The 12,650-nt window shown below is 43.0% G+C and overlaps 1 protein-coding gene across 1 annotated transcript; it reads left to right on the forward strand.

The window, feature by feature from the left end:
• The first annotated feature begins 749 nt into the window (after positions 1 to 749).
• LOC123941710 (DLA class II histocompatibility antigen, DR-1 beta chain) lies at positions 750 to 11,979 on the forward strand. Its single transcript, XM_046005207.1, has 6 exons — positions 750 to 920; positions 6,958 to 7,227; positions 9,748 to 10,029; positions 10,752 to 10,862; positions 11,328 to 11,351; positions 11,643 to 11,979. Exons 1-6 carry the CDS (start codon positions 821 to 823, stop codon positions 11,654 to 11,656), a joined length of 801 nt encoding a protein of 266 aa, XP_045861163.1. The 5' UTR covers positions 750 to 820; the 3' UTR covers positions 11,657 to 11,979.
• Positions 11,980 to 12,650: the final 671 nt, after the last annotated feature.

Here is a 12,650-nt window from a genome sequence, read left to right on the forward strand (position 1 = left end):
ATGCATATTCTGGAGATACCTACAAACTCAATGACAGCATCAGGAAATAAACTTGAAAAACCTTTTCACTCAGGTTAAGTTAATGACTAAATTTCAATTTCCTTTAGTTTATTAGAGACCCCCCTACCCATAAGGAGATACAGACTGTACTCTCCAATCAACAGCTTTAATTCTGTCATATCATCAGTTACTAGGGAGTGCTGCTCCTTGAGCTGTCCAGAGAATCATACCACAGTTCCTATCCAAGTATGAGAAAGAATGCGGTGCCTTCATTTCAAGGTTAAGGTTAAATAATTTCCCCAAGTCTACAGCACTAAGTGATGGTACATTAAGGTCCACACCAAAGGTTTCTCGACTTGCAATCATCATCCTTCCACTTCCACAGCTCTTAAAAACACACACATTACGTATGTCAAAACATTACATTATGTCTTCAAGGGAGAGACATGAATACTCCTAAAAGGTTCAGACTTTTGAGCACAGCACTGCCCAGTACAGAGCTGGCTCACAATAGGGGTTCAGTAAAATATTTCACATACAACTGGATCAAACCTTTAAAACATTAAATTAAAATAATCCTTTCAATGAAGGAAATCCAAATTTCAGAAGAGACGCTTCATACTGAATCTCTGACCAGCAACTGATGATGCAGTGTATCTCCGATGCTGATTGGTTCTCAGCACCGGGATTACCCAATCCAGTAACAAAGAAACGAATTCCTTGGTTGGTATTATTTGGGAAGTGGCCAAAGGAGGGTCACAGTCTTCACTGAGTGAGACTTACCTGCTCCTTGGGTGCCCTGTCCTCCCTGCTCTCCAGTATGGTGTGTCTGTGTTTCCTTGGAGGCGCCTGGATGACAGCTCTGACACTGATACTGATGGTGCTGAGCCCTCCCTTGGCTTGGGCCAGGGACACCCCACGTAAGTGCACACTTTCGATGGTAAGCTATTGTCGGGGAAAGGAAGGAGGGAAAGAAATTACTTTTGTCACTGTGTCTAGGCCATGTCCCTTAGATATTGTGGTATTTTCTTCAATGACCACCCTTGTGGTGTAGACCCCCAATTTGGTGTAGACTGCCAAACAAAAGGATCCTGAATGCTTGCCCTCTTCAAGAGCTGCATAAAGGACCTCCACATTTATAGGCCATATAGTCACAACTCTCCTCCAATGAAAGTTCTCCAGGTTTGTATCTCATTCCCTCGGGGTCTTGAGAAGACTTAGAAATAATGATTTCAAATTAATTCCCATCGAGTGGTTCCCTTTATTATGTTGAGTTATGCTAGGAAATAGGAAATTTTCTCTGAAAAATTTGAGGAGAATCAAAAGGAATTAGTAAGGTCTCTCCTAGTAGACCCTGTGTTATGCCTGCACTGAGTCAGTTATGTTGGTGCTTCTCCCTAATATGTGAGGATGTATCAAGAGGTCTTTTGGTCTCTTCCGTTATCTCCTTTCCTTTCTCTTGGGTCCCGAAGTTTATAAGTCTTTCATCCCTATACTGGAGGTTCTCTGACAGAAGCTGGGTTAATATTATATCTATTTCTCACCCTGGAGCTACAGCTGTGATCCTTAGTACTTGAAATGACACTGTAGATAAGAAGCACATGTGGGTGTTCTTTGGTGTCTTAAAGAACTTAATATATCTTCCAAGAACTTGGCTCAGGTTATTTTTCATTATGAATCTATGTTGAACCTTTCTATAATGTCAGTTTCTCCTGCATCTTCCTATTGTCTGACATGAACCCACAGGAATGGGTGCAACTAGTATAGGATAAATTAAATGAAATTATGATGTTGTAAGTCAAAGATTGTCAAGTGTCAGGAATTTCATATGGTTCAAAGTATATACCCCAAGCAGGGTTCAGAGAGAATGAAGGTTATTTACATAGGACTGAAAGCCAATACGCAAAAATGGAACTTATTGGCTTACTGAGGTCTTGGTCCTGAATTACATAGACTCATTGGTCATGTTTTCTGTTTCCCTTAATTAGCCATGTTTGGTTGCCTCCACTTCCAGTTCCTCACTATTTTTTCCCAGTTGTGTCATCATCATTACTGAGAATCCCCATTGTTGACACAGACCCTCAGCACTATCACAGAACTACAAAATGGGCTGAAACTTAATGAAATTTTCCTTTTTCCCCCTTAAAATCACCTTCTTTACCTGTCATATTTTTTAGAACACTAGGAGAAAGAGGAAGTTTGTTTGAATTTCTCATAGGAAGTGGAAGGGATATAATATTTCATAAGAATAGAAGAGTATCGAAGCTTAAAGCCTCTTCTTATTTTCTAGGATCCTCACAGTGACTAATTCCCAGAACCCTGGGTTTATCCATTTAAGCCACAGATATTTTTCTGAGCAGCTATTTTGAACTACACTCTGTTCAAGGCTCAGTGAATTCTATTTGAATAAGATAAAAAAAAAAATCTCTACTATCATGGGTGTTATGTACTGACAGAGTAGAAAGCCCAATAAACATTTAAAACAAAAAATTTCAGAAAGCGTTAAGTGCAGTGTAAACAGAACAGTTCAGGGTATTGTGACGGAAAGAACTGGATTCCCTGACTTCAGCTGGAGCAGTGAGGGAGCTCTCCCTGAGAAAGTGACATTTAGTTGAGATGTGACTGATGAGAAGAAGCCAGCCAGGATCTGAGAACCCTCAGGATCTGAGGGACAAGTGTTCTACGGAGAGAACAGGATAGAGATCAAAGTGTGGGAAGATGTTCGCTGAGTTTAAGGGAAAGGAAAGCTGGAGAGGCTGGAGTGTGGGAAGCAAGCTGAGGAGTGCTCCACGGTCGCCATGACCATGTTTCCATCATTCGGGGAATGCCCACCATGGCCTCAGTGTCCACGCTCAGTGTTTGGTGGATGTCAGGGTCCTTTCACTTAGATTTTTGTCTCATGAAGTTTTACTTGTGTTGAAGTATGATATGATTTTCTTTCATTAATGACATGCTAGTTTGCAAAATCTTCATCTGTAGTTCATGCAAACATGAACATAGCCCGAAGTCTGTGCCAAACACTTGTTAAAATTGTTTTATTAAATTTTACCTCCAAAACAGGCACTAGAACTGATTCTCTCAGAAAGCTGTGGATTTGTAGGTGTCTTTCCATAAACTGCAACAAGAATGGCATTTAAAAATTGTTTATACCTGCTCTTGATGAGACAAAAATTCCTTGGTCATAAGATTTCAACACAGATGTCTTACTGGGGGAAATTCCAAATGAAAAGCTTTAGTTTTTATAGGAAGCTCAGAGGAAACTTGTGGGGAACAATTATCCAGGGACAGTGACACTACAGGCTTCTCACAGTCCAGCTTGGCTGTCAGAAATGTGTCACTGATGCAAAGTGGTCATTGAGTCAGTTAGAAAATATATATCTGGCTATGCATATTCTCTTGTTCAGAAATAATGCACAGGGAAAATAGTTACAGCTTTTAGACATCCTGGATTTAGTTTGTCCAATCACTGCTCACTTTGCTTTGGGTGAGACGGAAGCATTAGCACAGCCAGGAAGAGCCACCTTTTGGTTAGAATTCTTAAAATATGTCTGCACATGACAAAGGCCTGTTGGTTATAAATCAATTTCTTCAGAAACACCGATGTACCTGGTGACTGATCCCAGTCAAAAGGTTCCCCCTGTACCCAGTCCTGTTTATCATCACATACACTCACACACGCAGAACTTTCTTTGTGGTAGAGAAATTGGGATTTTAAATTCTGTAACTTGCATTCAAGAATTCTCTTTTTTTTTTTTTTAAAGATTTTATTTATTTATTTGACAGAGAGAGATCACAAGTAGGCAGAGAGGCAGGCAGAGAGAGAGGAGGAAGCAGGCTCCCCACGGAGCAGAGAGCCCGATGCGGGGCTCGATCCCAGGACCCTGAGATCATGACCTGAGCCGAAGGCAGCGGCCTAATCCACTGAGCCACCCAGGCGCCCCAGCATTCAAGAATTCTTTCTTCCATTTACCATGTTTGAGAATTTAGACAATTTAACTAACTTAATTAGTTGGAGACTAACTGCCGCTCAGCAGAATCCTACCCCTTGCTAGATGGGATTCTGTCCAACTTATAAATTGTTTAGTACAGCCAATTAGATCTTCAAATGTACTTGGTTTAATTTTGTTCTTTAATATTAGGGAAAAAATACTAAACAAAAATAAATAAAAAATACCAAACAAAACAAGGCAAACAAAGCATAAAATTGAGTAAACTGCTATTAGTCTGCCATATTACCCGAGTCCATTTTTCTCACACATAAATTTGGGAAACAAATCCCCCCTGGGAATGTTGTGAGCATTCAACTCAGTTAATCCACCTAATAGTGTTTTTTCGGTGATGATTGTAGTTACTTTTCCATTGGTGTGTCCTCAAATATGCAAATGAAGAAGCATCATATTTTGAGGGCTGCACCCAACTGTCTCTCCACCTCTATATTATAGAAGCTGCAAATCCTGGCTTAAGATCACTACAAACATTTCTTCTAACAAAAATGGTAGAAAGGTTTGCATAATTTTGGTTTAATTATGCACAATTCTTAGATTGTTTTCTCAGCATATTCTTAATTATTTTTTTTAATTTATTTCTTTTCAGTGTAACAGAATTCATTGTTTATGCACCACACCCAGTGCTCCATGCAATACGTGCCCTCCATAATACCCACCACCTGGCTCCCCCAACCTCCCACCCCCACCCCTCAAAACCCTCAGATTGTCTGAAAAACAATCTCCGCTTCTTCTCTTGCTTTGCCTCTGGTCTCAATCTGTGGGTCAGCTTAAGCAGTTGAGTAGAGCTGTGTGGCTGTCCAAGGTTTAGGAACTCGTTAGTTGTGAGAGGAACTTTTAGACATTTATAGCCCTTTGTGGCTGCAGTGGAATGTATCGGGGGCATTTGACAAAGTGGGTGAGATCCCTTTTGGGCTGGATGTCCTGTCCTATTCCGAAATTCTTGGTGTTTTCTCAAACAGGGGACTGACCACCTTGTTGGCCTCCTGCTTCTTCATCAGGGTCCAGAGCCACCTCTCAGCTTCCTTCCCTTTCAACATCTTGGATTGTTGGTGAAGAGAGCTGAACTTTTTCTCTTAGTACAAGCATCTATAGCATAAATTTCACTTGTGTTTTCTTTTTCTTTTGTTTTGAGACATATTTTGATTTGCCATTTGATTTCCTATTTGCCCATTGCTTGTGCAGTAGTGTGTTGTTTAATATTAAATATAAATATTTAATATTTACATTGTAGATTTTCCAGCTTTGTTTTATTGTTGGCCTTTAGTTTTGTAACTAGTTGGAAAATATACGGGGTATCATTTCAAACAAATAGAACCCCAAAATGTTAATAGTGCTGAGGTTGAAAACACTGATTTATACTGTGCTGCTTCTCAAAACTCTAGACTCACATTTTATACACACACTTACTTTCCAATTCAGGTCTTTGTGGTTTATTTTAGTTTGTTTAAATACAAAAATAATAAACTATAAAGTTGTATAAATTCACCAATTTCTTGTTGAGCCCATTCAATCAATGCAAGACAGAATCTATTTTTTACTTTTTGTCTTATGTAATGTTTTTGAATATTTCATGATTTCTCAATCATCACAATCTCTGTTAACTTTCAACAACTTGCCTTTATAAGGCATAAATTGTGACTGCCACAAGTATTTTTCAGTAACTTGTATCAAACTTTCATATTAATTCTACATTCTATTCTATAGATAATGTCAAATGCTCCCTTTTCTTTGTCTCCCTTTTAAATACAGAGGTATTTTTCCCTATTTTAAAAAAATTCTGTGTTAATTATACTTGAATAAAATTTTTCTTAGTTTGATTCAACATAAAACAGAAAGATCAACATATACATACATGTATGCATATGTGTGCCTGTATATGCATATATTTGCATACATATATTCTGATGTCTGTATGTTTACATATATTGGACTACAGAAGCACATGTGAGTGGTTGACCCATTAGAGCTCTGACATATTTGACCCTTTACCTCATCAAACTAGATTTGCCAAATGGGTTCTGCATCAAAATCTTTAATGCAATCTGGCTTTCTGAGACTTCTGAATTTGGAAATGTAGGTAAAGATGGAGGAACTGTATTACAACCATGGTTTTAATCTCCTTAAAATTCCTTACTCCTATGCCTTTGAATTCAGTATACAAGTAAAATGCTACCACCCCATACAGGCTTTTAGTATCCACTGCATGTGATGTCTCTAAACGTCCTTCTTCCTCTCACTGTCTGCTTCAGTGAACTGTTTTCTCTGTTTTTTTTTTTTTTTAAAGGAAGTTTCTCAATTCTTTCAAGCTTTTGCACAGTTACATGACCTTGACCTGAAATGTGCCTCCTTTTCCCCAAACACACACACACACACACACACACACACACACACACACCCTCTAGCTCACATCTACTTAATCTTTCATGTCACATCTGGAATGTCACCCTTGAGACCACCTCTCTGGCACTCCAAGGTAACTGAGATCATCCAATTATTCTCTGCTCTAGAACTGCACAGTCTCCCGGGACATATCTCACCCCTACAAAGTCTTTCCTGGTTGGTTTTGTGCCTCACTTTCCCTGCATTTTCAGCTCTGGGAGTGGAGGGGACGCTTCTGTTTCCTTCTCTGGATTCGCAGGGGCGGCAGGGGCCTGAGCCAGCTCAGGCTAAACCGAGTGTTCAGGGGGCGGGGAAGCAGGCGGGGGAAAGGGCTGTGGGAGGCGAGGAGGGAGGCGGGTGTCTGTCTGCCGCAGGCGTCCAGGAGGAGGTGGTGAGGGGCAAATGCCCGCGCTGCTCAGGCTGGGGGTCCGCTGCAGAGCCCGGGACCCAGGGGCCTCCTCTCCCGGCGCCCGCAGAGGGAAGAAGAGCTCTGTGTGCTGGTGGTTTGGAGGCGCCGCAGTCAGTGTCTTCCAGGAGCCCGCGGGTGACCGGATCGTCTCTGTCCCCACAGGACATTTCCTGTTCCTGACGACGTCGGAGTGCCACTTCACCAACGGCACGGAGCGGGTGCGGTTCCTGGATAGGTATTTCTATAACGGCGAGGAGTACGTGCGCTTCGACAGCGACGTGGGGGAGTACCGGCCGGTGACCGAGCTGGGGCGGCCGGACGCTCAGTACTGGAACAGCCAGAAGGACATCATGGAGCGGAGGCGGGCCGCGGTGGACACATACTGCAGACACAACTACGGGGTGGTTGAGAGCTTCCTGGTGCAGCGGCGAGGTGAGCGCGGCAGGGGCGGAGATTGGGGGAAGGGGTGTGTGTGTGTGTGTGTGTGTGTGAGTGAGAGAAAGAGAGAGAGAGAGAGAGAGAGAGAGAGAGACAGACAAACACTGTGAGACAGACTGTGAGACAGACTGGAGTGAGCCTGCAGGGTCTTGGGCAAGTACAGGTTAGAAGGATCCCTGTGAGAGTGCCCTGTCAGGGACAGTGTGGTCTGTTTGTGTCACTGTGCAGAGTGTGTGGTGGTGATTCTATGGTTGTGTCCCCGTGTGGCTGTGGGGACAGTGTGTGAGGGGTGTGCTCTGGAGTGAGGGGGCAGAGAATGAGTGTGAGCTGGGCTGTGGGTCTGGATGTGGGGATGGGCTGGGAGAGTGGGTGTGAGGGGAGGACACAGGAGGGGACATCTGACATCCTTGGTGGCCCCTGAGGGAGAGGTGAGGGGGGCTCAGGAGCTGCAGGTGGAGGGAACACTAGGCAGGAGGTTAGAGTCCAGGGGAGGGAAGTGGAGGGTGTCCTGGTTGGGGTGAAGGTTTAGGGGAAGGGAGGGGAGGATTAAAAGATTAGGGAGAATGTGAGGAGGCCGGTCACCCTCTGTTCTTGGCATCACCCTTCTTAATCCTGAAACCCTGAAGGAAGTGTGCCTGTCTGTGTGTGGGACCATTTCACTGAGAAAAAGTGTCAGACTAATTTTTAATGGGTCCAAGGGACCTCTGAGACCCTTCTGATCTGAAGCCGCTTTTAGGTCTCAACTTCTTGTTTTTTTTTTTTTTTTTTTTTTTAAATTTAAGATTTATTTATTTATTTTAGAGAGAGAAAAACAGACCACAGGCAGGGGGAGGGGCAGAGGGAGAGGGAGAAAGAGAATCTGAAGGGGACTCCCTGCTGAGCTGGAGCCTGAAGAAGGGGTGGGGAGAAGGGGCGAGCTCCATCTCAGGACCCCAAGATCAAAACCAAAAATGTAATGTGCCACCCAGAAGCTCCTTGCTTTGTTTCTTAGCATATGTATTCTTACATACTTGAAATGGTTTTGAAACTGAAATTTTTAAATTACATTTTTGTTACAAAACATATTGATACTGTTGTTTTTATAATGATGAAAGTATTTAAGGAGTTGCATGTGATTTTTTTATATAGTTGTAATAATTCACCTCACATTCCCCTTTGCTAGACCTTTTTTTTTTTCAATACTGCCACATGCTCAGTTGAAAATTTATCTTGTTAATTTTTAATCTCTAAGATTATTGAACAATTTTCATGTGTTACTTGACCAATCATTTTTACCATTTTTAAAATTTTCTACTGTCTATTATCTCTGGCATTTTGGTGTTTTTCTCAGCGATTTTATAATATTTCTCAGCTCCATAAATAAGATTATTAACGCTTTGCTGACATTTGATCTAGCATTTTCCCTAGTTTGTGGTTTGTATTTTGGTTCTGTTTATTACTTCTCCTGCTAGGGATGTAAACATTTTTATTTAAGGAAATAGACTACAAAATTGTTAACAGTAGTTTCTCATCAATCTTAAATCTACCATTTTATGGTATTATAAAAAGCTTTTCTTGTATTTCTCCTTTTACCAAAACAGAAATTATATTTATTCATGCTGTAGTGTCAGGGATGGTCTCGGGCACTAAGGGTACCTATTAGAGAGTCTCAGACATTAGATGTAAATGGGAGACAATTATAAAATGATAACAGTAGATATTTTTATACTGCAAAAAAGGAGGACTGATCGGCTGGTGGAATTATGAAAACTTTTTTAAATAAATGAGTTTCCTTGCCCTTTTTCCTCTCTTTCAGGACTCTTGCTGTTCTTGGACTTAGCTCCCAGAGCTAGAGAACCAGCTCTGTCTTTCCTGCTTCCTAGGGTAGAACCATGTCTGGGTTGTTCTAAGGTGTGAGTGTAGCATTCCCAGGATTTCATACTCTCTTTCCCCATCTACCTCAAGCTGTTCCCCAATTTATCCACCCTGCTTTGAGCAACAAAACAAAGATAATAAGTAGCTAAGACATACTGAAGGCTAAATTCCAGTTACCGTTTTACATACTTTGGTGCATTAATTTTCACATAACTTTAAGAGCTAAGTTGATATCACTATTCCCCTTGATACCTTAGAAAGCTGGGGCACAGAGGAATGTCAAAATTCTCCCAGGATGAATCAGTAAAGTAGTAAAGTAGCAGAGTCTGGATTTGAACCCAGTCAGCCTGCTCCAGAAATTGTGTTTGTAAGACACTTGATGCCTTACAAAACTTGGAAACACTTCTACAAGGAATAACTGCTTCATACTATGAAAAATAAATCCCACAAATTTCCCCAATAGCTCTCAAATCTAATGGACCCATGCTGTCAGGATTAAACTCAAGGCTCACGATACTGGTCTTATTGGACTACATGGTCAGCTTTGGGAGAGCCTTCTTGAGACTCAGCCTGGGACCAGAGACCGGAGGCAGCCAGGCAGCCAACACAGGAGACTGAGTCTGTCTTCCTCACTGAGTCCCTCTACCTCTTCTCTTCTAGTGGAGCCTACAGTGACTGTGTATCCCGCGAAGAACCAGCCCCTGCAGCACCACAACCTCCTGGTCTGCTCTGTGAATGGTTTCTATCCAGGCCACATTGAAGTCAGGTGGTTCCGGAATGGCCAGGAAGAGGAGTCTGGGGTCGTGTCCACAGGCCTGATCCCTAATGGAGACTGGACCTTCCAGACCCTGGTGATGCTGGAGACTGTTCCTCAGAGTGGAGAGGTCTACACCTGCCAAGTGGAGCACCCCAGTTTGACGAGCCCTGTCACCGTGGAATGGAGTGAGAAGATTTCTGACCTCCTAAGTTCCTCATGCTTTTCCTGAGTGTCAGGGTTCTCCCTCCTTACACCATGTTTTCATTTGCTCCAAGATCTCTTCTCTTCAATACAGATCACTCAGGGGTAGCCATGTGATATCCCGTGATAGAAATCCTCTGATAGTTCCTAGATATCCTGTGATCATTTCTATAGTTCCTGCATTCCCTGGTGAGGCAGTTATGCCGGGCAGGCAGAACAGAGGTTGTCCATGTTTTGACATTTTCCATGGCTCACAGGTCATGTTTCCCTCTTCACATTGGGCACCAGTCCCCTGCCTCGGGCTGGGCTTGTGCTTTGGGCACTGTTGTTCTGAGTTGTTGATTGTGGTCTCAGAAGAGGCACATCCTCTATAATGTAGGACCTTCCTGACTTAAGGGGAATCCAGTCTTTACTCTGCCTTTCATTAGCTGTGGCGCCCTGCACAATCTGTTGAACTCCATGGAGTCCAGGCTCCTCATCCATTGATGCTGAAGTAGCGGGTTTGTCAGAGCTGTGGTATTTAAAAAGTTCAGTGCCTAAATTTTGCATTTCTGCAATGCAATTTTTAAATTTCTTTTCCAGAAATTGAAAATTATTTGGTATCTTCAAGGCAGCCTGCCTTCCTCATTCTCAGAGTTCTCAATCCCAGAGTGTCCATTGAAATTGAATTTGTTGTAAAAATCATTAAAACTGTTTCTTCTCTCAGGGGCACAGTCTGGGTCTGCACAGAGCAAGATTCTGAGTGGAACTGGAGGCTTTGTTCTGGGTCTGCTCTTCCTCGTGGTGGGGCTGTTCATCTACTTCAGGAATCAGAAGGGTAAGGCACCTGTTGGTGAGACTCCTCAGAGACCCTGTGGGGGAGAAATACAGCTTTGATCAGATAAGGTCTCTGTGTACCAGTGGCCCCGTATGAGCCTTTCTTTCCCAATTGGACCTCAGATTTTTTAGAAATCTAGAAAGCAGCAGCCCATGGTACTAGGTAGCTACATAAGAGGTTATGGCCTGTAGAGATAAGAGAAATGTTGACAAGCGTGGGGATCTTCGTTTGGGATCCTGGGCCAAATGCAGGAAGAGCCACTAAAGCTAGTGAAATCCCACTGTATTTGTGTGACGGAAGCTTCATGAGTCACATCTTTCACTTTTTTCTCCACTCTGGCATCATGTCACGTGGGTTGTGCTGTTAGAGAAATCTAAAGAGGCGGGTCTGGGGCTGGGACCTTATGTGTGGGGACAGATTTGCCTCCTTATCTGTTAAGTATACATCTTCCCTTCTCTTTCCCAGGACACTCTGGACTTCAGCCAACAGGTAATGCTCTGTCATCCTCTTTAGTGATAGATTTGGTTATTCCGGAACAAGTGGTAAAGGTGAAAGAAAAAATGGGAAAGACTTTGGATCCGACTTCCGATCAGGCAGTTTACACTGAAGCTTCCTCTCTCCGTTTAGTTAAAGTCCCATGTTGTAGAATAGTTTTGTCTCATGGAGACCTAAGAATATGCTCTTCTTACTGTAGGGCTTTAACTTGAGGCCCTGGGAGAGGGGAGAAGAGGCTGCTTGGAGAGGTGGGTCTGGAAACAACACTCTGCTCTGTCTCTGCAGGTCTCCTGAGCTGACGTGGAGATGGTGACACTCCAGGAAGAACCTTCCTTCCCAGCTTCTTTGCAGAGGGAAATACTTCCCGTTCTCATTCCTCCAGAACTACAGTGCTTTCTCAGATCTGGTTGGCCCGGCTTCAGTGACCTTGAAGCACCCGTCCTCCCTGTGGCTCTGTCTGCCCCGTCTTTGACCTGGCAGCCCCAGTGTGACTGCAGGACCTCACCTGTTTTCTCTCCTGGTCCCCTTCTGTGTGGCCCTTCCTGCCTCCCTTGCATGGGAACTCACCTTCTGCTCACGTGTCTTCATAAGCTTTTCTTGAATAAACATGGAGTGAAAATCATCTGTTTCATATAGTTTGAAGGAAAAGATGCATAGAAAAAGACAAAGGGAGGACTCCCTTAAAATAAAATAATGGTTTTTCATTTATGTTCTAGAATTTTGCTCAGGATATGGATCATGGAAGGTATCTTTGTTTCATTCCCCATTTATTCTTGGGCTTTATGCATTCTTTAATTAAACATGTTTTCTGGGGCGCCTGGGTGGCTCAGTGGGTTAAGCCGCTGCGTTCGGCTCAGGTCATGATCTCAGGGTCCTGGGATCGAGTCCCGCATCGGGTTCTCTGCTCAGCAGCGAGCCTGCTTCCTCCTCTCTCTCTGCCTGCCTCTCTGTCTACTTGTGACCTCTCTCTGTCAAATGAATAAATAAAATCTTTAAAAAAAAAATAAAAAAAAATAAACATGTTTTCTGGATGTAGGAGGAAGCTCTTAATGATCGATATGTTGTCCTACATTCTGTGTTCTCAAACACAAACACACAAGTCCCTTTGCACCATGGGATAAGGAAGGGGGACAAAAAATATGAGAAATGCAGGTAAGTTTTTTTTTTTAAGAGATTTTTATCTATTTATTTGTCGGGGTGGGGGAGTGGCAGTCAGAGGGAGAAGCAGGCTCCCTGCTGAGTAGGGAGCCTGATGTGGGACTCAGTCCCAGGACCCTGGGATCATGACCTGAG

Source organism: Meles meles, chromosome 5 (genome assembly GCF_922984935.1).
Source record: "Meles meles chromosome 5, mMelMel3.1 paternal haplotype, whole genome shotgun sequence".
Lineage (NCBI taxonomy): Eukaryota > Metazoa > Chordata > Mammalia > Carnivora > Mustelidae > Meles > Meles meles.

What these genes read in the sequence shown, in the direction of transcription:
- LOC123941710 (XM_046005207.1), top strand. Translation starts at nt 821, where the DNA reads ATGGTGTGTCTGTGTTTCCTTGGAGGCGCCTGGATGACAGCTCTGACA. An exon ending in TTGGGCCAGGGACACCCCAC is followed by an intron (nt 921 to 6,957) that starts GTAAGTGCACAC and finishes CTGTCCCCACAG; the next exon opens with GACATTTCCTGTTCCTGACG. An exon ending in CCCTGTCACCGTGGAATGGA is followed by an intron (nt 10,030 to 10,751) that starts GTGAGAAGATTT and finishes TTCTTCTCTCAG; the next exon opens with GGGCACAGTCTGGGTCTGCA.